The 24,471-nt window shown below is 41.2% G+C and overlaps 1 protein-coding gene across 6 annotated transcripts in view; it reads left to right on the plus strand.

Annotated features, from left to right (window-relative positions):
• LOC137346661 (uncharacterized) overlaps positions 1-24,471 on the plus strand; it is a 65,931-nt gene that overhangs the window by 11,919 nt on the left and 29,541 nt on the right. For 3 of the 6 annotated variants that reach the window (XM_068010310.1, XM_068010357.1, XM_068010337.1), the window contains 7 exons: positions 484-511; positions 898-1,014; positions 4,590-4,726; positions 15,319-15,441; positions 18,204-18,270; positions 19,108-19,251; positions 20,473-20,941. In XM_068010310.1, the coding sequence (XP_067866411.1) occupies positions 484-511; positions 898-1,014; positions 4,590-4,726; positions 15,319-15,441; positions 18,204-18,270; positions 19,108-19,251; positions 20,473-20,941 (1,085 nt within the window). Of the gene's footprint in view, positions 1-483; positions 512-897; positions 1,015-1,127; positions 1,206-4,589; positions 4,727-15,318; positions 15,442-18,203; positions 18,271-19,107; positions 19,252-20,472; positions 20,942-24,471 lie in introns of those variants that run through there. The other 3 variants (XM_068010318.1, XM_068010348.1, XM_068010327.1) reach the window with 3 other exon arrangements.

Here is a 24,471-nt window from a genome sequence, read left to right on the forward strand (position 1 = left end):
GTAGTCGAACTATTTGGCTATTAGTAGTATGAGGAGAGGTGGTCTGGGCAGGTGTGATGATCAAGCCAGTGATGTGGTGGGGCAGTCAAGCTCATGAGGACATCAAATGTGGAATCGTAGGAGCTTTGAAACAGGTTGATGTATGTGGTATTGTGAAGGTTGACGGGTAGTTTGGAGTTATAAAGCGGGTAAATTTCTCCTGGGGCAGAAGTAAATCGGGGGCTGTTGGGGGAGAATGAGGAAGTAGTAAGAACAGGTCTTGCATCACCCTACTTCTACAACCTTCTCCAGCCCCAAGTCATAGTTGACGACCTGTGCTGTTCTTCTGACTCGGGCGTTATGTCTAGTCTCTCTTTGCCCTGCCACGTCCACCTGCAATTTAAGTGAATTATGATTCAAATGTTTCAGTTTTCTTTGGAAAGAAAGCAAATATAACAACTGTTTTCTCTTTTTCTTGTTCCTGGATTATTCTTGATCTGACAGGTTGAACAAATTTTAAAAGAAACTTTGGGTGAGTATATTTGGGTTCTTATTTGGAGTATTGGGTGCAGTCAATGTATTTATATTGTCAATGAGACCAAGTTAAACAGCATGTAGTCTCTGATTCAGGATATTAGACCTCATGGCATTCAGGAACTGGCTAGATAAACATAGCTCAGCATTAACAGTAGAATAGTGCAATATACAGTACACCCTATAGTGTGACATATTAGACTCCTGTCCTTCATAAAACAGCATATTCTGTGATTCTGGTAATAATGTCAGATCATGTGTTTCTCTTTTTAGTACACAAATTAGTTGTACATAAACCATTTAAATTACTGTAAACTTTTAACAGGTTATGGTTTCGCTGGAGTATTACTTAAATGTAAAGTAGCTGTTACAATTTGTCACGAGTTTTTGTTATGACAGGTAATAAAGTGGACAACCCTATAACTCCTGTAATGAACAGTAGTGATGCAAGCAGTCTTGAAGAGTACTTCATGTCTTGGAATGTAGATGAACCCTTAATTGGTATGTATTTTTCCTCCACGTAGTAGATTTGTGGAATAAACGATCATCAAAAGTCATTAACACAATGAAAACACCTTGAAGAATATGTGGTTAAGCATGTTTCTTTACAACAGTGACTACATTTCAACAATACTTGATTGGCTGTGAACCACTATGGGATATCCTGAGGTTCTGAAAGATGCTATATAAATGCAAGTGCTTTTATTCTTTCTATAGAACTGTAGCCCAGCAAGTAGTCGAGGGTGAAGGGAGTGAATTGATGCATAAAGCGAAGAATAAAGGTCATGCCAGTTCTTTGAATCAGATACTCTAGTTTAGATTCTTATTCATTTTTTTTTTGTTTCAGTTCCTTAAAATTATTCTATTAACAAAAAAACTAAGGGAATATTCTAGGTTGGGTGGGGGGGGAGCTTGGAATCAGAAACCGCACATGCCAACTGAAAATATTAATTTCACCGTATGGAACTTTGGCTGAGACTTTTTTGGACATTATTAGAAATAACTTCTAAAAAGCAGAACAGCACAGCTAAAGATGGCCATGCATGAATTTGCACATGAAAGGCTCACTGGAAACAGGTGATTACCCATCTAGCCAGAACAATGGGAGTCTCCTTTAGAGACAATGGGTAACCGCCTAGAGGTGGTCAGTGAAGCAGCGCCTGGAGTGGCTATAAAGGCCAATTCGAGAGTGACAGACTCTTCCACAGGCGCTGCAGATAAAATTGGTTGTCGGGGCTGTTATACAGTTGGCTCCCTCCTTGCACTTCTGCCTTTTTTCCTGCCAACTGCTAAGTCTCTTCGACTCACCACACTTTAGCCCTGCCTTTATGGCTGTCCGCCAGCTCTGGCGATCATTGGCAACTGACTCCCATGACTTATGGTCAGTGTCACAGGAATCATGTCACGGTTGCAGACGTCTTTAAAGCAGAGACATGGACGTCCGGTGGGTCTGATACCAGTGACGATCTCGCTGTACAATGCGCCCTTGGGGATCCTGCCATCTTCCATGCGGCTCACATGGCCAAGCTATCTCAAGCACTGCTGGCTCAGTAGGGTGTATATGCTGGGGATGTTGGCTGCCTCGAGGACTTCTGTGTTGGAGATATGGTCCTGCCACCTGATGCCAAGGATTCTCCAGAGGCAGCGAAGATGGAATAAGTTGAGATGTCGCTCTTGGCTAACATACGTTGTCCAGGCCTCGCTGCCGTAGAGCAAGGTACTGAGGACACCGGCTTGAAACACTCTAGCTTGAAACACTCGTACTTTTGTGTTCCATGTCAGTGCGCCATGTTCCCACACCCTCTTGGCCAGTCTGGACATAGCAGCGGACGCCTTTCCCGTGCACCTGTTGATTTCTGCATCGAGAGACAGGTTACTGGTGATAGTTGAGCCTAGGTAGGTGAACTCTTGAATCACTTCCAGAGCGTGGTTGCCGATATTGATGGATGGAGCATTTCTGATGTCCTGTCCCATGATGTTCGTTTTCTTGAGGCTAATGGCTAGGCCAAATACGTTGCAGGCAGCCGCAATCCTGTTGCTGAGTCTCTGCAGACACTCTTCCGTGTGGGATGTTAATGCAGCATTGTCAGCAAAGAGGAGTTCCCTGGTGAGGACCTTCCGTACTTTGGTCTTTGCTCTAAGATGGGTAAGATTGAACAACCTGCCATCAGATCTTGTGTGGAGGAAAATTCCTTCTTCTGAAGACTTGAACGCATGTGAGAGCAGCAGTGAGAAGAAGATCCCAAACAGTGTAGGTGCGAGAACACAGCCCTGTTTCACGCCACTCAGGATAGGAAAGGGGTCTGATGAGGCACCGCTATGCTGAATTGTGCCTTTCATATAGTCATGGAATGAGGTGATGATACTTAGTAGCTTTGGTGGACATCCGATCTTTGCTAATAGTCTGAAGATACCACGTCTGCTGACTAGGTCAAAGGCTTTGGTGAGATCTATGAAAGCAACGTAGAGGGGCATCTGTTGTTCGCGGCATTTCTCCTGTAGCTGGCGAAGGGAGAACAGCATGTCAATGGTGGATCTCTCTGCTCGAAAGCCGCACTGCCTCAGGGTAGGCACGCTCAGCCAGCTTCTGGAGTCTGTTTAAAACGACTCGAGCGAAGACTTTCCCCACTATGCTGAGCAGGGAGCTTCCACAGTAGTTGTTGCAGTCACCGCCGTCACCCTTGATCTTCTAGAGGATGATGATATTGGCATCGCGCATGTCCTGTGGTACTGCGCCCTCATCCCAGCACAGGCAAAGCAGTTCATGGAGTGCTGAGAGTATAGCAGGCTTGGCACTCTTGATTATTTCAGGGGTAATGCCGTCCTTTCCAGGGGCTTTTCCACTGGCTAGAGAATCAGTGGCATCACTGAGTTCCAATTTTGTTGGCTGTTCATCCAGCTCATCCGTGACTGGCAGAGATTGGGCTGCATTGAGAGCGATATCAGTGACAACATTTTCCCTGGAGTACAGTTCTAGGTAGTGCTCCACCCAGCGGTCCATTTGCTTGCCGGAAGGCACATGCAATGCTGTAGGATCCTACATCTACATTAGACCGCAGTGAACCCAAAGTGTCCCACTGTCTTCAACTGAATCTTTAAATGAGAGAAATCTAGCCCTCTCAGGCCTGCACCAATGGAGAACTTGATTTCCAAGAGAATTCAGCGGGTTTATCATGACCTACCCCTCCCTCACCCCCCGCCCCCAACGAAACAGAAACACTTATTTTTTCCCTCTCTATCTGTCTCTTTGTGTGTGTGTGTGTGCGCATGAGTGAATGCGTGAGTGGATGTGGTTGCGACAATTTTGGGATAAGGTGTATTGATTAATAAACAATTGACTTTCTGTTTTTTAAAACTCACAAGAATACCTATCGCTGTTTGTTTGTTTGAAAAATTAAAACGCCAAAGGAATTAAACCCTAATAACAAAACACTTGCTGCAGTCGGGTGGGGAGTTGAACAGTGGGATCCACCCACATCGCACCACCTGGCCCTAACATCATTAACTAATGGTACAAGAACTAGGGGACACAGATTGAAGGTTTTGGGCAAGTGATGTAGGGAGAATATGAGCAAGAACTTTTTTACGCAGCAGGTGGTAACAATCTGGAACTCTCTGCCCACAAGGGTGGTGGAAGCAGAGGCAATCAATGATTTCAAGAGGAAATTGGATGGCTTCTTGAGGGAACCAGACTTCCAGGGCTACGGAAATCGATTGAGAGAGTGGGACTGACTGAAAAACACCGTGGAGAGCTGGCGTGGATTCGATGGGCTGAATGGCTACTTGTGCTTTAAATGACTAGGAGAGACATTGTTAAGCACACAGGAAGAATTGGCTGGTGAATTCCTCCTCCCACCCCCTACCCAGTTGCTTTGTGAAGATTTTCTCAAGACTTGCTCAGCTGACTAATGTGAAATATATCACAGTTAATCTTAAAACTGTCACCACCACACTATGTTAATTTCCTGCAGCAGTTGCACAATAATGAATGACGACTCTAGTGATATGACTTTTTGAAATGGAGTGATGTTTGTATCTGTAGATGCCACATGAATTGTTATTTTGTGTCTACTCAGGGCTCAATTATGTGATTGAATACCGGCGGGATGGTGGAAGAGACCCAATGTACGAATGCACGTTATGTGACTTCACAGGTTACCTGCGCATATTTGTTTCGCACCTTGCTGGTTTCAAGCACAGAATGAATTACATGGTGAGTATATGCATAAAGTGGAGTGGCTTGTTATGTGCTTGTTCCAGTAAGGTAGCGGAGAAATTGACGAAATAAAACCAGCCTAAATATAAATGAAACTGGAAAGGAGAGTATAGGACAGACTAAAGTAAGGGAGGACATAAATGGCCAGGGAGTAAATAGAGTTAAAGAGCAGGAGTGTAAAATTATGGTTAAAAGGTGAGAGAAACTGCTAAAAAATAAATTAAACTTAGATATTGTGTGCATTGATATACAGATAAAACAAGGGTACTGGAGGCAATATTACATTGCAATCAATCGGATATAGTAGCGATTATTGGGACATGGCTACCGAAAAATCTGGACTGGGAATCAAACATTGCAAGGTGTGACATTTAGAAAAAGATGGGAGGTTAAGTACCTGTATTAATTGGACATAACAATGGCGGTAGAAAAAAGTGCTGCAGCCATTAATAAGACAGAACTAGAATCCAGAGAGAGTTAAAATATTTTTTAAAATGAGGAATCCCGCTAATGGACATTGTCTGCAGACTATCTAATAGTCTGGATGATAGAGGAAGAAATGAGTTAAAAGCATAGCATAATAATCATGGGGGATTTCAACAACCCTGAAAGTAATTTTGAAAAAAAGAAAGTAATTGGCCAGAAGAAGTATGTAGAGGATAGAACAGAAATAGAGTTCCTACAAAATGTCCAGGACTCCTTTCTAACCATAATATAAAAACAAGAAATGCTGGAAATACTCAGCAGGTCTGGCAACATCTCTAGAGAGAGAAGCAAAGTTAATGTTTCAGGTCAGTGACCCTTCATCCGAACTGGCACAGCCAGAAATGTGATAGGTTTTAAGCAAGTAAAGCGGGGGTGGGGCAAGAGATAACAAAAGGGAAGTTGTTGATAGGACAAGGTCACAGAATAACTGACCAGAAGGTCATGGAGCAAAGGCAAACAGTATGTTAATGCTGTGGTGAAAGACAAAGCATTAGTACAGAGAGGATGTTAATTGACAGAAAATTGAACAGCCTGGCCCCAAGCACAAACTTGAAAAAAACAGTGGGTCGGCATAGTAGAAACAAACTAAAATAAAATAAACACATAAAAAAATAAAAACCATGTATGTAAGAAGCTCAACAAGGGCAGATTCGCTTCTGGATCCAGTGATCAGCAATGAATAGATGAAAAAAAAGTAAAAGTAGGGAACAGCTACGCAATAATGACTATAATATATAGAGTCATAGGGTTATACAGCACAGAAACAGGCCGTTCGGCCCATCGTTTCTGTGTCGGCCATCATACTTTAAGATAATAATTGAGAAAGACTTCAGCATGATAGAGACCAGGGTAATAGATTCTAAACACGTCAATTTTGAGGTGCTGTGATTGGAACTTGGGGAATAAAATGGGCAACAATATTAACAGATGCTGTTGTTGAACACCAATGGGAAACATTTAAAACTGTGTTTAACAAGAGTCCCAAAATATATTGTGCTTAAAAAAAAAAAAGGCCAAACTAAATACTGAAGAGTTATGATCGATGAATAAAGACTTAAATGATAAATTGAGGGTAAGCAAAGAAGCATACGCTTAAGTGCATGGACAGCAAGGGAGAGCATGGTAAGGAAGAACCCAAATAGACTACGAGAGAAGTCAAGAAAAATGATTAGGATGCCAAAGAGAAAGTATAGAATTAAATTATCAAGGAACGCTTTTTTTTTAAAAGCCAAACATTCTACAGGCACAAGAGTTTTACTTAAGTCAGGATGGACTGAATAAAATCACAGGCAGTGATAGCAAAATGGCAGAAATATTAAATAGTTTACTTCAGTATTTACCAGTGAGACAGATCAGGTGGACATGTACTAGTCGAACTCAGGCGATAAAACACCTGGTCTGGATGGATTGCGTCAGTGCTGTTTAAAAGAATCTAGAGAAGAGATAACAGAGGCACTATTATGTATATTTAATAATTCATTAGATAGAGGTGAGTGCCAGAGAGCTGATGGATAGCTAACATTATACTTATATTTAAAAAGGGAGGTGGAACATATCGAGGGAACTATAGTCCAGTCAAATTAACATCAATGGTAGGAAAAATAGTCAAATCCCGACTAAAGGAGAAAGTAGAAAAGTAGAGACCAAAAACAGTGTGTGTTTCAAAAAGGAAAATTTTGTTTGACCAACTTCATTGAATTCTTTGAAGAGGTAACAGATAGTAGACAAAGGTAATGCAGTAGATGTAATGTATCTAGATTTACCAAAGGAGGTGGAATTCTTCAAGTGCATACAGGAGAGCTTTTTGAGCCAGCTCATAGAAAGTCCTACAAAAGAAGGGGCGATACTGGACCTAATGCTTGGGAATGAAGCTGGACAAGTGGGAGGAGTGTCAGTGTGGGAGCATTTCGGGGATAGTGACCATAACTCTGTGAGATTTAAGGTACTTATGGAAAAGGACAAAGATGGACTGGAAATAAAGGTACTGAATTGGGGGAAGGCCGATTTCAGTATGATAAAACGGGATCTGGCAAAAGTGGACTGGGAGCAGCTACTCGTAGGAAAGTCTGCACCAAACCAGTGGGAGTCATTCAAAAAGGAAATAGTGAGAGTTCAGGGCTGACGTGTTCCCATAAAGGTGAAGGGTGGGACCAACAAGTCCAAGAAACCCTGTATGTCAAAGGGATATAGAGGATTGGCTAAGGGGGGGAAAAAAGGCTTATGGCAGATTCAGAGGGCTGAAAACAGCAGAGGCCCTAGAGGAGTATCGAAATTGTAGGGGGGTGGGTGGGGGGGGCTAGTACTTATTTAAAAAAAAAAATATTAATTAGGAGAGCAAAGAGGGGGCATGGAAAAACACTGGCGGGCAAGATAAAGGAAAATCCCATTGCATTTTATAAGTATATTACGGGCAAGAGGATAACCAGGGAAAGAGTAGGGCCCATTAGGGACCAAAGTGTCAACCTGTGTGTGGAGCGGGAGGACCTAGGTGAGGTTTTAAATGATTACTTTTCATCTGTGTTCACGATGGAGAAGGACAATGTAGGTGTAGAGATCAGAAAGGGGAATTGTGATGTACCTGAACAAATTAGCATTGAAAGGGAGGAGGTTTTAGCGGGCTTAAAAGTGGATAAATCCCCAGGCCCATATGAGATGTATCCCAGGCTGTTATGTGAAGCAACGGAGGAGATAGCAGGGGCTCTGACACAAATTTTCAATCCTCTCTGGCCACAGGAGAGGTGCCAGAGGGCTGGAGGACAGCGAATGTGGTACCATTATTCAAGAAGGGTAGTAGGGATAAACCAGGTAATTACAAGCCAGTGAGTCTAACATCAGTGGTAGGGAAACTATTGGAAAATATTCTGAGGGACAGGATTAATCTCCACTTGGAGAGGCAGGGATTAATTAAGGATAGTCAGCATGCCTTTGTCAGGGGGAGATCATGTCTAACTAACCTGATTTAAATTTTTCAAGTAGGTGGCTAGATGTCTAGATGAGGGTAAAGCAATTGATGTAGTCTACGTGGACTTCAGTAAGGCTTTTGATAAGGTCCCTCATGGGAGATTGGTTAAGAAAGTAAGAGCCCATGGGTTCCAGGGCAATTTGGCAAATTGGATCCAAAATTGGCTTAGTGGCAGGAGGCAGCGGGTGATGGTCGAGGTTTGTTTTTGTGATTGGAAGCCTGTGACCAGTGGTGAACTGCAGGGATTGGTGCTGGGACCCTTGTTTGTAGTGTACGTTAATGATTTAGATGTGAATATAGGAGGTATGATCAGTACGTTCGCAGATGACATGAAAATTGGTAGTGTCATAAATAGTGAGGAGGAAAGCCTTAGATTATAGGACGATATGGATGGGCTGGTAAGATGGGCAGAGCAGTAGCAAATGGAATTTAATCCTGGGAAGTGTGAGGTGATGCATTTTGGGAGGACTAACAAGGCAAAGGAATATACAATGGGTGGTAGGACCCTAGGAAGTACAGAGGGTCAGAGGGACCTTGGTGTACTTGTCCATAGATCACTGAAGGCAGCAGCACAGGTAGATAAGGTGATTAGGAAGGCAGATGATGGGATACTTGCCTTTATTAGTCAAGGCATAGAATATATGAGCAAAGAGGTTACGATGGAGCTGTATAAAGCGCTAGTTAGGCCACAGCTGGAGTACTGTGTACAGTTCTGGTCGCCACACTATAGGAAGGATGTGATTGCAGAGGAGATTCACCAGGATGTTGCCTGGGCTGGAGCATTTCAGCTATGAAGAGAGACTACATAGGCTAGGGTTGTTTTCTTTAGAGCAGAGAAGGTTGAGGGGCGCCTGATTGATGTATACAAAATTATGACGGGCATAGATAGCAAGAAATTTTTTCCCTTAATGGAGGTGTCAATAACCAGGGGGCATAAATTTAAGATAAGGGGCAGGAGGTTTAGAGGGGATTTGAGGAAAAATGTTTTCACCCAGAGGGTGGTTGGAATCTGGAATACACTGCCTGAAGGGATGGTAGAGGCAGGAATCCTCACAACATTTAAGAAGTATCTAGATGAGCACCTGAAACGCCATAGCATACAAGGCTATGGCAAGTGCTTGAAAAGGGATGAGAATAGATAGGTGCTTGATGGCCGGCTCGGACACGATGGGCCGAGGAGCCTGATTCTATGCTGTATAACTCTACAACTCGATAGTCTTCTTAAAGGTCTTCACTAAGGCGTCATATTATAGGCTAATGAATAAGGTTCCGAGTTAGCGGAGCCATAGGACAAATAGCAGAATGATTAGCTAGCTGGCTACAAGACAGAAAGTGGAGAGTTGGGTAATGGGTAGCAATACAGAAGTGTGAAAAGTGGGGTCCCACGAGGATCAGGGCTGGGACCACTTTTCACATTTTATAACAATGGTTTAGATTTTGGAATCCAAAACGCAATTTCTAAATTTGCAGATGACACCAAATTAGGGAGATAGTCAATACTGAGGAGGGATACAACAAATTGCAAGAAGACAATAAACTTGTAGAGTGGCACATAGTTGGCAAATGAATTTCAACACCATATAAGTGTGAGATATTACATTTTGGTGAGAAAAATCAGGAGGTTACATATTACTTGGAAAATAAGAATCTAAATGGGGTAGAGGAGCGAAGGGATTTGGGAGTACAAATACATAAATCACTAAAATTGCGTTAATAAGCTAATACACTAAAATCAATACATGGGTTAATAAGGCCTTTTTTTTTTAAAGCAAGCAAAATACGAAAGCTTATTTCTAGAGGGATAGGAAGAAAATACGTTTTGATAAATTTGTATGGAGCCTTGGTTAGGGTACACTTAGTCGTGTGCACACTTCTAGTTGCCATATTTTAAAAATGGTATCAAGGCACTAGCAAGGGTGCCAAAAAGATTTTCATGGATTGTACTCATTCAGAAAGGATAAGCAGACTGTGTCTGTTTTCTCTTGAAAAGAGAAGGTTGAAGGGTGGACTAATTGAGGTCTTCAAAATTATGAAAGATTTTGACAGAGTAGTCAGAGAGAGTGTTCCCATTTGTGGGGATGAGAAAAACTAGAGATCAGTAGTCACCAAGAAATCAAATCTGGAATTCAGAAGGAAATTCTTTACCCAGTGGGTGGTGAAAATATAGAATTTGCTAGTACAAGGCTTAGTTGAGGTGTATAACATAGATGCATTTAAGGGGAAGTGAGATAAGAATATGCGGGAGAAGGAAGTAGAGGCTGATAAAGTTAAATGACAAAGGATGGGAGAAGATGTGAGTGGAGCATAAACACTAGCATTGACTTGGGTGAAATGGCCTGTTGCTGTGTTGTATATTCTATATATTCTACATTCTTGTACTTTCTCAATTTGGTCAATTGCTCATTGCAAAAAGGCAATTTTGATGAGCAGACCACATATCCTCTGAACTGAAACCTACATCCCTGTGCATGCTATGACTGGGCTAACATGCCACATGACCACCTGTTATCTTGTGTTATCATGCATTGCAGTCTACATGGGATGGCCACCACATTCTCCTGTCTACTTAAAAGGCTGGTAAATATCACCCTGTCCGAACATTGTGTTTAGGCTAATACTAATCGGGCTTAGTTCAAAGTAAGATACCGTGCAGAAGCTTTTTTTTTTGGATTAAAAAGTCTTTCATAATGTGCAGCATAATGTTATACAGATGCTATTGTATTCTTTGGGCCTCCTTATCTCGAGAGACAATGGATACGCGCCTGGAGGTGGTCAGTGGTTTGTGAAGCAGCGCCTGGAGTGGCTATAAAGGCCAATTATTGTATTAATCTACAAATACAGATACATTGAAAATTTATGAAAGAGGAGGCCATTTGGACCTTCATGCCTGTGCCAGCTGGAAAGAGCTAGCCAGCCTAATCCCACTTCTGAGCTCTTGGTCCATAGCCCTGTAGGTTACGGCACTTGGGAACATAGGAGCAAAAGTAGGCCATTCAGCCCGTCGAGCCTGCTCCGCCATTCAATACGATCATGACTGATGATCCACTTCAATGCTTTTTTCCCACACTATCCCCATATCCCTTTATGTCATTGGTGTTTAGAAATCTGTCCATCTTTACTTTAAACATACTCAATGAATGAGCTTCCACAGCCTGCTGGGGTAAAGAATTCCAAAGAACTTCAAGTGCGTATCCAAGTATTTTTTTAAGTACGGTAAAGGTTCCTGCCTCTATCACCCTTTCAGGAAGTGAGTTCCAGGCCCCGACTACTCTCTGGGTGAAAAACTTTCTCTTCAGATCTCCTCTACTCTAATCCTTCTCCCAATTATTTTAAATCTATGCCCCTGGTTATTGACCTCCCTGTTCGATGCACTCTGTCTCGGTGCATTATATATAATTTTATATAACTCAGTTAAATCTCCCCACAGCCTCCTCTGTTCCAAGGGGGAAAAACCCCAGCCTATCTAATCTTTCCTCATAGCTAAAGTTCTCCATTTCTGGAAACGTCCTTATAAATCTCTGTCCCCTGTCGAGTGCGATCACATCGTTCCTGTAATGTGGTGAGCAGAACTCCATGCAGTACTCTAGCTGTGACCTAACTAGTGATTTATACTGTTCTAACATAATCTCCCTATTCTTATATTCTATGCCTCAGCTGATAAAGGGAAGGATTACATATGCCTTTATAATCATCTTGTCTACCTGTCCCATTGCCTTCAGGGATCTGTGGGCATGTACCCCAAGATTCCTCTGTTCCGTTACACCTCTCAGTATCTTACCGTTTATTGTATGTTCCATTGCCTTGTTTGCCCTCCCCAAAGGCATTATCTCATTTCTTTGGATTGAATTCCGTTTGCCACTTTTCTGCCCACCTTACCAGTCCTTCAATATCTTCCTGCAGTCTACAGCTTTTTTTCCTTACGATCAACCACATAGCCAACTTTTGTATCATCTGAAAACTTCTTTATCATTTCAATGTACATTTAAGTATAAATCATTGATTAACACCATGAACAGTTAGGGACCTAGTACTGAGCCCTATGGAACCTCACCGGAAACGGCCTTCCAGTCACAAAAAACTTGTTAACCATTGCCCTTTGCTTCCTGCCACTGAGCCAATTTTGGATCTAACTCGCCACTTTCCCTTGGATCTCATGGGCTGTTACTTTTCTCACCAGTCTGCCAGGTGGGACCTTATCAAAAGCCTTGCTAAAATCCATGTAGACTACATCAAACATGCTACCCTCATCTACTCTCCTTGTTACTTTCTCAAAAAATTCAAATTAATCAGACATGACCTTCCCTTAACAAATCCGTGCTGATTGACATTGATTAATTCATGTCTCTCTAAAAGGTTTATACTGTCCCCCAGAATTTTTGTTTCCAATAGTTTTGCCCACCACTGAGGTTTGGTGACTGGCCTGCACTTATTCAGTCTATCCAGTCCTCCTTTTTTAAACAATGGTAGAATGTTAGCCCTTCTGTCCTCCTCTGCCTGTAGCCAGAGAGGATTGGAAAATCATGGTCAGCACCTGTGCTATATCCCCTCTTCTGTTGACAGCCTCGGATACGTTTCATATAGGCCTGGTAATATATCTACTTTCAAAGAGGCTAAACCCCTTCAAACATCCTCTCTCACTGTGTTTATCCCATCCAATATTTTATGCTCCTCCTCCGCTAACTACAGTGTTTGCATTGCCCCCTCTTTTGTAAAGACGGATGCAAAGTATTCATTAAGAACCGTACCCACATTTTAGGTCTCCAACCCGAGTTACCTTTTTATTCTCTAATTGGCCCTACTCTTCCATAGTTATCCTCTTGTTCCTTAGATATTTATATAACATGTTTGGGTTTTCCTTGATTTTTACTTGCCAATATTTTTTCATGCCCTCTCTTTGCTTTCCTAATTTTCTTCTTAATTTCACCCCTGCATTTTCTACACTCTTCTAGGCTTCCTGCAATATTGAGCTCTTGGTAGGCTTCCTTTTTTTGCCTGATCCTACTCTGTATGTAAGGTCTAGATTTGGGAGTTCCACCCTTTTTCTCTTTGTGGGAACATATTTGTTCTGAAACTTCTCTCTATCACTTCTTTGTTTCCTACTACTTGGACATTGATTTACATTTACGTAGATGTTTCTTGTCCACTTTTGCCAAATCACATATCAGCTATTTAAAATGGGCTTTTCCTAATTTAAAACTTTGGTCTGTCTTTGTCCTTTTCCATAACTATGCTAAATCTAACTGAATTATGGTCACTACCACCAAAGTACTTGATACCCTTGTTCTGATACCCTTTCATAGGAACATAGGAAGTTGGAATAGGCCATTCAGCCCTTTGAGCCTGCTCTGCCATTTAATGAGATCATGGCTGATTTTCTACTTCAACTCCATTTTCCTGCACTATCTCCGTATCCCTTGCTTGTTTTTAATATGTAGAAATCTGTCGATCTCAGTCTTGAACATACTCAAATGACTGAGCCTCCACAGTCGTCTGGGGCAGAGAATTCCAGAGATTCACCACTCTGAGTGAAGAAATTCCTCCTCCTCCTCTCCATCCTAAATGGCCTGCCACTTATTCTGAGACTGTGTCCCCGGTTCTAGACTCCCCAGCCAGGCATTAAACTAGTTTCCCCCTGTCCAATCATGTACAAATGATTCTATGGTATCTTCTAAATAGGAGATGAAAATATTTCTTCGTCTACTGGTCAACTTGTGTACCAAAACAGATTGATGGATTGCCCTTCTCAATCTGTTGTTTGTCATACCTTGGCTGTGGTGTTGGCTACAGTGATTATACTGCAGAATTAAGTTACTGGTAGTGAAATTTTTTGCAGCACCCAAAGGATGTGAAAAGTACAAGTAAAATACATGTTTTTTTTTTGCTCATTTAATGTAATGAAACTAATTTTTGTTAGATCTTCATTAAACTTGAATTTTTATCTTTTGACTTTTTATCCAAAAAAATATTTATTTAAAGCTGAGCATCTGATGTCATTCTGTTTCTGTGAGCTCGATTGTTACATTTTACACTTAGTTTCCTGTATACCTTATATCATTTGCCTATATTAGTCTGTTTAATTATGTCTCCAAAAGTAATGGGGGCTGCTTGATTGTTTAGTGAATACTAGTACCATTGAGTTTCTATTTGTCCATTTCTGCTCAATCACATGATTTTAGCTGGAATGATGGTAGGTGCACTTGAGGCTTTTCCACCCCCAGCATTAAAGACATATTAGAAAGTAAGTACATATGTGCATGCCAGAGGAGGACCGATAACCCTTCGAATAGCCTACAGCCTTTGTCAAATCTCCCAAATGGAAGATGGTTCCTGATCTGAACTGTGTTAGGTTGGGTTAATGGTGGAGATATTATAATTAACTTCTGGGCCACATTTTCAGCTCCAAATTGCTGTTTGGTGATGCCTGCTGGAGTGCTTGAATGTGGAGACAAATTTAGGTTCTGCTGTGATCTTGCTTTTATTTTGAAGCTTGTAAATTCCTACAGTAAGGCACCCAAAGGCTGCTAAAGACGAAGAGTGAAAGGAGAAAACAGAATGGGGCAGGGTATGGGAAAGAGGTAATTTTTTTTTTGTGTTGGGATCTCCAATAACTGGGTAAGTTTGTTACTTGACAATGTACCATCTAATTTTTGACCAGCCAGTTCATATAACAGCTTTATGGGGCTAGTGAGGACTTGCAATAGAGCTCTGTTATGTACAGAAAGCACCTTAGTAGTTCAGGGATGAGCACTACCTGTTCTCTTGAATGACAGACTGCTTCTAACTAAACAGCAAGCTGTGTAGTGCCATTCCACTGTTGATTTGTGAAGGGTAAAACTACTATTCTTGAATGCTGTGATGAGAGAGACTTATTCGATCTACTGAACTTAATGAATATTCTACTCCCTTAATACTATATTTATTTATTTTGTACGTGCTGCAAAGTGTACTTTTTTTCTTTTTCCAGCACCTGAAAAATAATAATTTCCTTTACCAATCTGGGTGCTACACATTTAAATAATAGTGGTCCTTTGAACAGTGAATTATTTTAAACAAAGCAACATGTTTCAATTGCATGTTAAGGGTAAATAGATCATTTTTATTAGGTATTAAATTAATCACTTCAACTGTCATTTTTTCTTAGTCAAAAGAATATCCTGAGATGATGAAGTGGGATGCAACTAAACTAAAGCAAGAAGAATTGTGCATTATTGTAAAAGAAAGAGCTGCTATTATTGAGAAATTGGAAGGAAGGAGGAACGTGCAGGTAAATTAGCACAGAACGTTTCAATGTTAAAGACATATTAACGAGATTTTATGGGTTTTGTTTAGCTTAGTGCATGTGATCTGTGTTTTTATTTTGTCTTAACTATGAAATAAAGTTGTCACAAGGGAGGACTAACTTAACCAGCCTTTAGTAGACCTGCAAATTGTGACGAATTCTTTATGTTCCTTTTAACACTTCTGAATGCAGCTGCTTTTGTTTACATTGTACGTGCTGTGTTTGGTTTTAGGTTCATTTCATGAATAAAGGTGTTCTCCTGCACTTTTTTTTCTAGAACTCAATTTCTGTCCCCTCTCTGGTACTGGTAAAAATTCAAATTTATTCTTAAATGTTAACCTAATCTGAAAATCATTGTCCATTTCTTTTTACAAAAAATTCCCCACATTTGAATTAACTCAGTCTATGTTTGATTTAGTTCAGATCAGTCATTTCTAGAAATGCTAGTTTTATGAACATTTAACAACTGGATGTCAAAATAGTTTTCCTTTCTCATCTCTCCCAAAAACAAGTAAATTTGACTGAAGTTATGCCTTCATACTCTTTCTTTACTGTGTGGTCTATGGATTAGTAATTAAGGAGATTGTGCCTCTTTGGAGGTAAATCTGATTTTTCTGTCTGTCAATTTTAAATCACCATCTGAAAGTTTTATTGCCGTGGTAATGGCATCATTTTTAAACTTGTATACTTATTGGGCAAATTGAATTGCTGCCGTACAAAAGTCTGGTTTTTCTGTAAATTTTCATCCAGAGGCCTAAAAGTGAAGTTCAGACAACGATATGAGCGCAGTTGTTTTTCAGAGTTTGTGGGCCTACTATGCATGTAGTATGAGCTAATTTTCCCCCAACAAGCTTAGTTTTTAGGCTGCATTTGCTGACAATGCAACCACTAGGTAGCACAGTACTTGCACATGCGCAAGTGCAGGCTCTTCAACTGGAATGTCAGTGTCTGTGATGTTCTGGCAGCTGCCAGGATTAAAGATGGCGCTGCTCAGTTTATCACAGGAAATGCTTATGGTTAGATCGTTCTAGCAAACTAACCAACTAAGTTGGTTGGAAGCCCAGTATTATGCTACTGTGTAGTTATAGGATACTAACTGTAATCCTCAAATTCATTTAATATTCCAGTAATCCAATTAAATACAAAAGGAATTTAATGATTGCATTTCCATTGGAAGATAGTGAATTGGCACCCTGATGGGCGGAAAGAAAAATCGGGCAGAGTATAAAATGTGCTACCATTTTGTTATTTTGTTTCGATGATATGACTGACCAGGACTGATTTCACCCAAACGCAGCCTCTCGCTCCCGCAACCCCCTCGGCAACTTGCTTTCTCACCCTCCTCCCCATCGGCCGCTCCCCACCCCCACCCCCCTCAGCCGCTCGCTGCAGACCTCGGTGCTCCCCCAACTCCCCTGCCCATTTGTTCCTCACTTTGCGCCGCCCCGCTTTCCGGTCACTCGCTCCCTGCTTCCCCGCTGCTCTCCAGCTGCTAGCTTGCTGCGCCGCTTCCTCCACTTGCCCAATCACTCCCACGTTTGATCGGTTTCAAACTGCCGCCCGAGGAAGTGGGGGGTAACGGGTCGACATAGGAGTGAGTGGCCAAGAGGAGGGAAGCGGCGCGGCATGCAGCTAGTGGTTGGCAGGGCGGGAAAGCGGGTAGCAAGCCACCGGAGAGCAGGGTGGTGCAAATCGAGGAGTGGGGAACAATCACCCAGGGGAGTGGGGGGGGGAGCAGTGAGGTCTGGAGCAAGCAGCTGAGGGAGGGAAGCATCGAGGCCTGGAGCGAGGGGAGAGAGATCCAGCCTCAAAGTCGCCCATTCAGCCACTCGCCCCAGCCGGGAGTGGGGTGGCTGGATACCTGATGATGCTGTATCGCACATGCATGAAGATGGACCAGGCGCAGATACGCGATGACTTTGGTGCTGCGCAGTGACATCTTCCCGTGCATGTGCCACTTAGTCCTGGCAAGATGTAGTTGCGCATGTGCGCAACTTGCCGCATTCTGATGACATCAGCAGGCTGCTGTGTTATCAGGAATCACTTTGTGGTTTTTATTTGTTCCAGCCTCCCCACACATTTCCTAATTTTCCCACACGCTGTTTTGGGGAGAGTTCCTGTTCTTATTTTATCAGGAAAGCCCTCTTACTGACAGCCAATCATCATAGTTACCTCAATATGTTCCAAGAATCCATTACCTCACATACACAATTGATTATTAAAAATGTTTTAACTGCTTAGTGTCCGCTGTTTCTCAAAGTGATCCTGTTGCTCCATTTTCGAAATACAGGGCTACAGGGGACTACAAGGATTTTTTAGTGGACAAGATAATACTTTGCACATCAATGTCTTTATCCTTTCCCTCTCGTCTTTTGTTATTCTGCGTTAGTTCATTACGGTGTAATCAGAGTATTTCATTTAGTAATAGTGGGCTGCAGTGATCCAGTTAGGTACTGCTCTTTTTAAAAAGACAAATAATTGCGAAGTAGTTATGAAATACACATTTGCTTTATAGTTCAATGTTGACAACACACAGGAGCACTTGACTTTTTAAAAAAAAATCAAACTGCGAGTGCTACAATATGAGCAATAATAACATGATCCTGTAACACTTAGAAAACAGATTCCACCAGCTAGTTTTGAGTTACAGCTTGTGTAAACAGTTCACAATGAAAAGGGAGAAAAAGTGTAATAGGTTCACTGTAATTTTGTTTTCTGTAATTCATAGTGATATTTATGAATTATAGGTTATCAGAGGACAGGATCCACCCAGCACAATTGGGATAGTTAAAAGGGTTCCACTTCCAAGCAATGGTACGTATGCATTACCATATTGTTTCTGTTATGTTCCAAATTCAAACATTGAACAGGCAGTATGCAAGATTTTGAATATATCTTCACTGGTAATTTGATTGATTAAGTTGGGAAACTCAAGTACCTGTAAGAATTTGAATAGATGTGTTTGTGGAATGTTGATAACTCAAATGCAAATGTTCTTTTGGTTTAATTCTGTATGTTTTGATGGAAATTGTGTATTTTTTCCTCTACTTTATCCTTTGTTCATTAATATAATGTCTTAATGTACACAGTTGAGTACTTCCCAGGAATCTGCTGCAGACTCTCAATTCCTGTTCTCTTGTGATGATGTGCTTAATTTGTTGCTTTAGTAGTTCAAAAAAATTACTTTGAGAAACTATTTCATGAATAATGTGAACTAGATACAGAGTTTGGGAAATGGCAAGTACCATATTGTACTGAAAAAATTTCACTTTAGCTTTCAATCCATTCTTTAATGCCCTCTTCCTGTACACAGAAACCAGCCCCAAAGATCAAACTTAAACTTCTTTGGTTCTAACATGTTTTTGTACTCATGTGGGAAATGATTTCAACAACAAAAAAATCTTTGGTTTCAAATGCAAATTAGTTGTGCTTCAGTGTTTGTTTAAATTATCTGAATGCTAATAACATTACCCTATTCCTACATCACTCCTAACTGCTCGTTATTTTCCTAATTTTAGCTGGATACTGCAACCCAACAAATTTATGAAGCTAATAGCAATGCAATAATTGTTTATAACCTGTAACATCACTTTTTGTTTTCTTATACAAAACAGCAATAATAAGTAGTCTTAACATACATTTTTGTTCCAGCTGGCCAAATTGCAAATCCTCCACAGCCTATGTATCCACGTTTTAGCTCCTCAGATGTAAGAATGAATCAGGGTGGAAACATGCAAGAGGGAATGAATTCACAAAGCTATGCACAGCATTCTTACCAAGAATATGGATCCAAAGGTATATTTTATGCACGGAGTGTTTTAAAAGTAAAACATAGTTTAGTTCAGTTATTAAGGGCCTAGTTTTTATGGTATGCTTGTTCTATATTGTTGCCTTAAAGGGTGTCCTTTCAAAGGCATTGAGAAGTCATGATTTGAAACTCTTTTAACTTTGGGTCCTCTATGAAATTTAAGTTAATCATTACTTATAATTGCAAAGGGCAGCTCTTCATAGATAAATGAAAGAGAAATTGGGAGCGGGAGCTAAAGAGGTAGGTTTCAAGGATGGTGTGAAAAGCATTGAAGTAATTGAGTCTGGAGGTGACAAGGCATGGATGAGGGTTTCAGCAGTAGTTGGGCTGAGGCAGGGACGGAAGTGTAGACATTGTTACAGACGTGGAAGTTGGTGGTCTTTGTAATCTGATCAGAAGCTTAGCTTGGGTCAAATTGTTCACAACCTTGAAATCCTATACCGCCGCTGCGAAAAGGGATGGAATTGGAAATAAGGGGAATATAGTCAGGAGCAATTGGGGGAAGGAGAGACAAAGATGATTACTTTGGCCGTCTCAATATTTGACCAGGAAATTTGTGACTCATCCTTAACTGGATGTCATAAAGCAGACTGGTCTGTTTAAATATTGATACTCTACTAGTCTCCTTCCATTCTATCTCTTTCCACTCTGCCCCATATTCCTCTAGTTCCTTCTCCTGCATGTATTCAAAGCAGTCAAGGAGGGAACCTCTAGTTGATTTTTATCTTTTCCTCCTTTTCTCATCTTGGGATTGAGGCCCGTTTAATATACAGGCTATGTATAGGTGCTACAAATACTCCAGCTGAATCAATTCAGCACAGACCTGGGACATCCATGATATAAAGACACATTCTCATCTCTTGTAACAAAGGGGAATCTGAAGTTAAAAGAATGAAACTGGAAATTTAATATATTAACAGAAAATGATGCAATCATATCACATCGGAAAAGAAACAGTAACAGAGGAGCCTAAGATGCCATTTTCCTGAACATGCTTTTTTTGTACAGCTACAAGCAGTAGCAATTTCTGATGGATGTGTACTGATCTTAAACTTCTATATATTCTTTGTAAAGAACTCTTTAGAAGTTGGTTTGAATGTAATAGCGATGCAATCTACTCTGCTTAGCCTGTTTAAATATAGTAATATATAAAATTCTCAATTTTATTGATTAATCATTTAGCTACTTGTTTTTATTTTCTGGATAAGGTTGGCAGCAAGAATGGGGAAGAACTCCCTCTAGAATGGAACAGGATTTGATGGAAGGTATAATGAACCCAAGAGAGCAGTCTGTGAGTGAGATGAGGTATTCAACTTCAAGAGATGATGAAGGGCAATATAGAGCTGATGTCAGAGCCTCCGATATGTATTCTGATTGGAGAAGAGACAGTAAAGACCTATATGGAGAGTGCATGGGAGCTATGGACAGATATACAGATCTGAGGAAAGAGAACAGAATGCAATACCAAGAAAATATTTCAAGTGGATATACCAATTGGAAAAGAGACAACAAAGAACAATATGTAGATGCCACTGTAAGTTATGATCAATACTCTGATCAACGAATAGATGAACGAGGGGGGCCATATGGAGATCGTGTACAAGATTCAGCTGGATATGCCGATTGGAGAAAAGTCCGCCAAGAGGAATCTGAAAATGATATCAGGAGTTCAGATAGGTATTCTAATATAAGAAATAATGATCAGCTACAGTACGTAGATGATAGCACGGAGGAGGGATGACAAAACAATATGAAGATCAATATAGTGCAAGAGAACAGACTATGTTGGTCAATATTGCTTTTTTTGAAAAGAAAAGCAGACGTTTATGAGCTGTTTTCAATACACAATGCCAAATAACACTTTCATTTGTCATGCAGTCTAGACAACTTCTAAGACCTGAGCATTAACTTAGTTACCTTGACAGCACAAAGGCAATTTAAATTTAAAAAAACAACCATCAGTGGTTAGGAAACTATTGGAAAAAATTCTGAGGGACAGGATTAATCTCCACTTGGAGAGGCAGGGATTAATCAGGGATAGTCAGCATAGCTTTGTCAGAGGGAGATCGTGTCTGACTATCTTGATTGAATTTTTTGAGGCGGTGACGAAATGTGTAGATGAGGGTAAAGCAGTTGATGTAGTCTATATGGACCTCAGTAAAGCTTTTGATAAGGTCCCGCATGGGAGATTGGTTAAGAAGGTAAGAGCCCATGGGATCCAAGTCAATTTGGCAAATTGGATCCAAAGTTGGCTTAGTAGCAGGAGGCAGAGGGTAATGGTCGAGGGTTGTTTTTGCGAGTGGAAACCTGTGACCAGTAGTGTACCACAGGGATCGGTGCTGGGACCCTTGCTGTTTGTAGTGTACATTAATGATTTAGACGTCAGTAAGATGATCAGTAAGTTCGCAGAGGACATGAAAATTGGTGGTGTTGTAAATAGTGAGGAGGAAAGCCTTAGATTACAGGACGATGTAGATGGGCTGGTAAGATGGGCAGAGCAGTGGCAAATGGAATTTAATCCTGAGAAGTGTGAGGTGATGCATTTTGGGAGGACCAACAAGGCAAGGAAATTTATAATGGATGGTAGAACCTTAGGAAGTACAGAGGGACCTTGGCATACTTGTCCATAGATCACTGAAGGTAGCAGCACAGGTAGACAAGATGGTTAGGAAAGCATATGGGATACTTGCCTTTATTAGCCGAGGCATAAAATGTAAGAGCACGGAGGTTATGATGGAGCTGCATAAAATGCAAGTTAGGCCACAGCTGGAGTACTGTGTACAGTTCTGGCCACCATACTATAGGAAGGATGTGATTGCACTGGAGAGGGTGCAGAGGGGAGGCACCAGGATGTTGCTTGGGCTGGAGCATTTCAGCTATGAAGAGAGACTGGATAGGCTGGGGTTGTTTTCCTTAGAGCAGCAAAGGCTGAGGGGAGGTATGATTGAGGTATACAAAATTATGAGGGGCATTGATGGGAAGAATCTTTTTCCCTTAGTGGAGGGGTCAATAACCAGGGGGCAGGGATTTAAGGTAAGGGGCAGGAGGTTGAGTGGGTTTGAGGAAAAATGTTTTCACCCAGAGGGTGGTTGGAATCTGGAACGCACTGCCTGAAGAGGTGGTAGAGGCAGGAACCCTCACAACATTTAAGAAGTATTTAGATGAGCACTTGAAGCGCCATAGCATACAAGGCTATGGGCCAAGTGCTGGAAAATGGGATTAGAATAGTTAGGTGCTTGAAGGCCAGCATAGACATAATGGGCCGAAGGGCCTGTTTCTGTGCTGTATAACTCTATGACTAAATCACTAAAACTTGCCATTCACAAATTGCAAAAATCAAATGGCCACTTTATGATGAGAAAACATGGGAACATTTAGCTCTGAAGAAGAGTCATATTTGACTCGAAACGTCAACTCTGTTTCTCTCTCCATAGATGCTGCCAGACCTGTTGAGTATTTCCAGCGCTTTGTTTTTATTTCTGATTTCCAGCATTGCAGTATTTTGCTTTTATTTAGCTCCTCGAGCCTGTTCAACATTCAATAAGATCAGGACTGATCTGCAACCTAATTCCAAATACCTGCCTTTTCCCTATATCCCTTAATAGCTTTGGCTAACAAAAATCCATCAATCTCAGTTTTAAAACGATCAACTGATCTAGCATCAATTGCCATTTGCAGAAGAGGGTTCCAAACTTTTACCTTTTGACTGTTTGTTTGCCCCCATTTGGCAGCCAAACTGCTGCCATTCACATTGCATGGAAAGTTCCCTCGCATTTTACCGGCCCCCTCTGCCTCCATTCCCACCCCAGGGGCTGATAAAATTCTGCCCAATGTTGAACTCGATCGTATTATGATCACTGTTTGATAAATGTTCACGCACTGTTGTGATCAATTGACAGATAGCCATTCATTTAAAATCAGGAAGCAGGAGACCATCTATGATCCACAACTGTTTTATTCTCAGTCCACAGTTCAGTACAAATATCAGTTTCCACTCTTTTTTTTTCTTCTGGACTAACTCCCTGTCCAGAAGTAACTTTTCTGACTGGGGAAAAATCCAACCCTTAAATACAAGCTGCAGTGAACATCACCTGCTCTCTATTAACTCTGAAGTAAGTCCTGGTTAATTAAAGGGACCAGCATTTCCAACATTGTCATGTTGGGCTGTTAACTAAATCGCGTTCATTACTCAATCGAATACTGCATGCCCCTTTTGTTGTGGGACATATTGCTGCAGACAGCTATCGTGTACAAACTTAATAAATTCCCTACCTTTCTGACATGTGCTTGTCTGATTATCCCAATCTGTATGAAAATTAAAATCCCCCTTTGAAACCCCTCTGCATTTGCGAATGCTTGTCTGACCTCAGCATTTATACAAGCTACCACTTCACAGCTGCTACCAGAGGGAGCTATACCACAACTCCCATTACAGACTTAAATAATTATCTATTTCTTAATTCTACCCACTTTCTACTTACTTTTCATGACATCCTTTATCATTAAAGTGAATTCGTCCTGGCTCGTTTAAAAAGCTATTCTTTCCACTCTTCCATTTTCCATCTTTCTTGTAGACCTTATAACCTAGTATGTTTAGTTCCCAGTCTTGACTGACTCGCAGGCATGTCTCAATAATGGCTGCCATGTCATACCCTCAGAGTTGAATTTGTGCCAGCAGTTCATTCAATTTGTTTCTTGTTCTCTGTGGATTTGTATTACGACCGCTTATTTGGGCCACGTGCCCCAACCTGTCCTGCTCTAATGTTTTACTCACGCATTTCACATTTCTCTCTCCTGGTTTAATTACTTTACATCTTTCAGTTTTCCCTTTACCTGTAGCGCCGAAAGTACAATCTCTGATATTCTGCTCTTGTCCCTTTTTTGTTTTTGAGCTATTATCTATATCTTGTCCACCTGCGTCTTTCCCCTCCCCACCCCCGCTTAGTTTAATGTCCTATTTATCTTTTCCAGAGGAACTCTGGTCCCAGCTTCGTTCAGGGGAGCCTGTACCAATGCTACAGTTCCTTCCTCTTCAAGCACTGGTGCCATGAAATGGAGCCCTGCTTTGCCACACCACTCCTACAGCCACATGTTCAGCCCCTTAATCTGCTTAACCCTACACCAATTTGCACATGGCTCTAGTAATAATCGAGAGATTATAAGCCTTGAGGTCCTTTTTGTTAATTTAGCTCCTAGTTCCCTGTACT

The sequence above is a fragment of the Heterodontus francisci genome, chromosome 2, assembly GCF_036365525.1.
Source record: "Heterodontus francisci isolate sHetFra1 chromosome 2, sHetFra1.hap1, whole genome shotgun sequence".
Lineage (NCBI taxonomy): Eukaryota > Metazoa > Chordata > Chondrichthyes > Heterodontiformes > Heterodontidae > Heterodontus > Heterodontus francisci.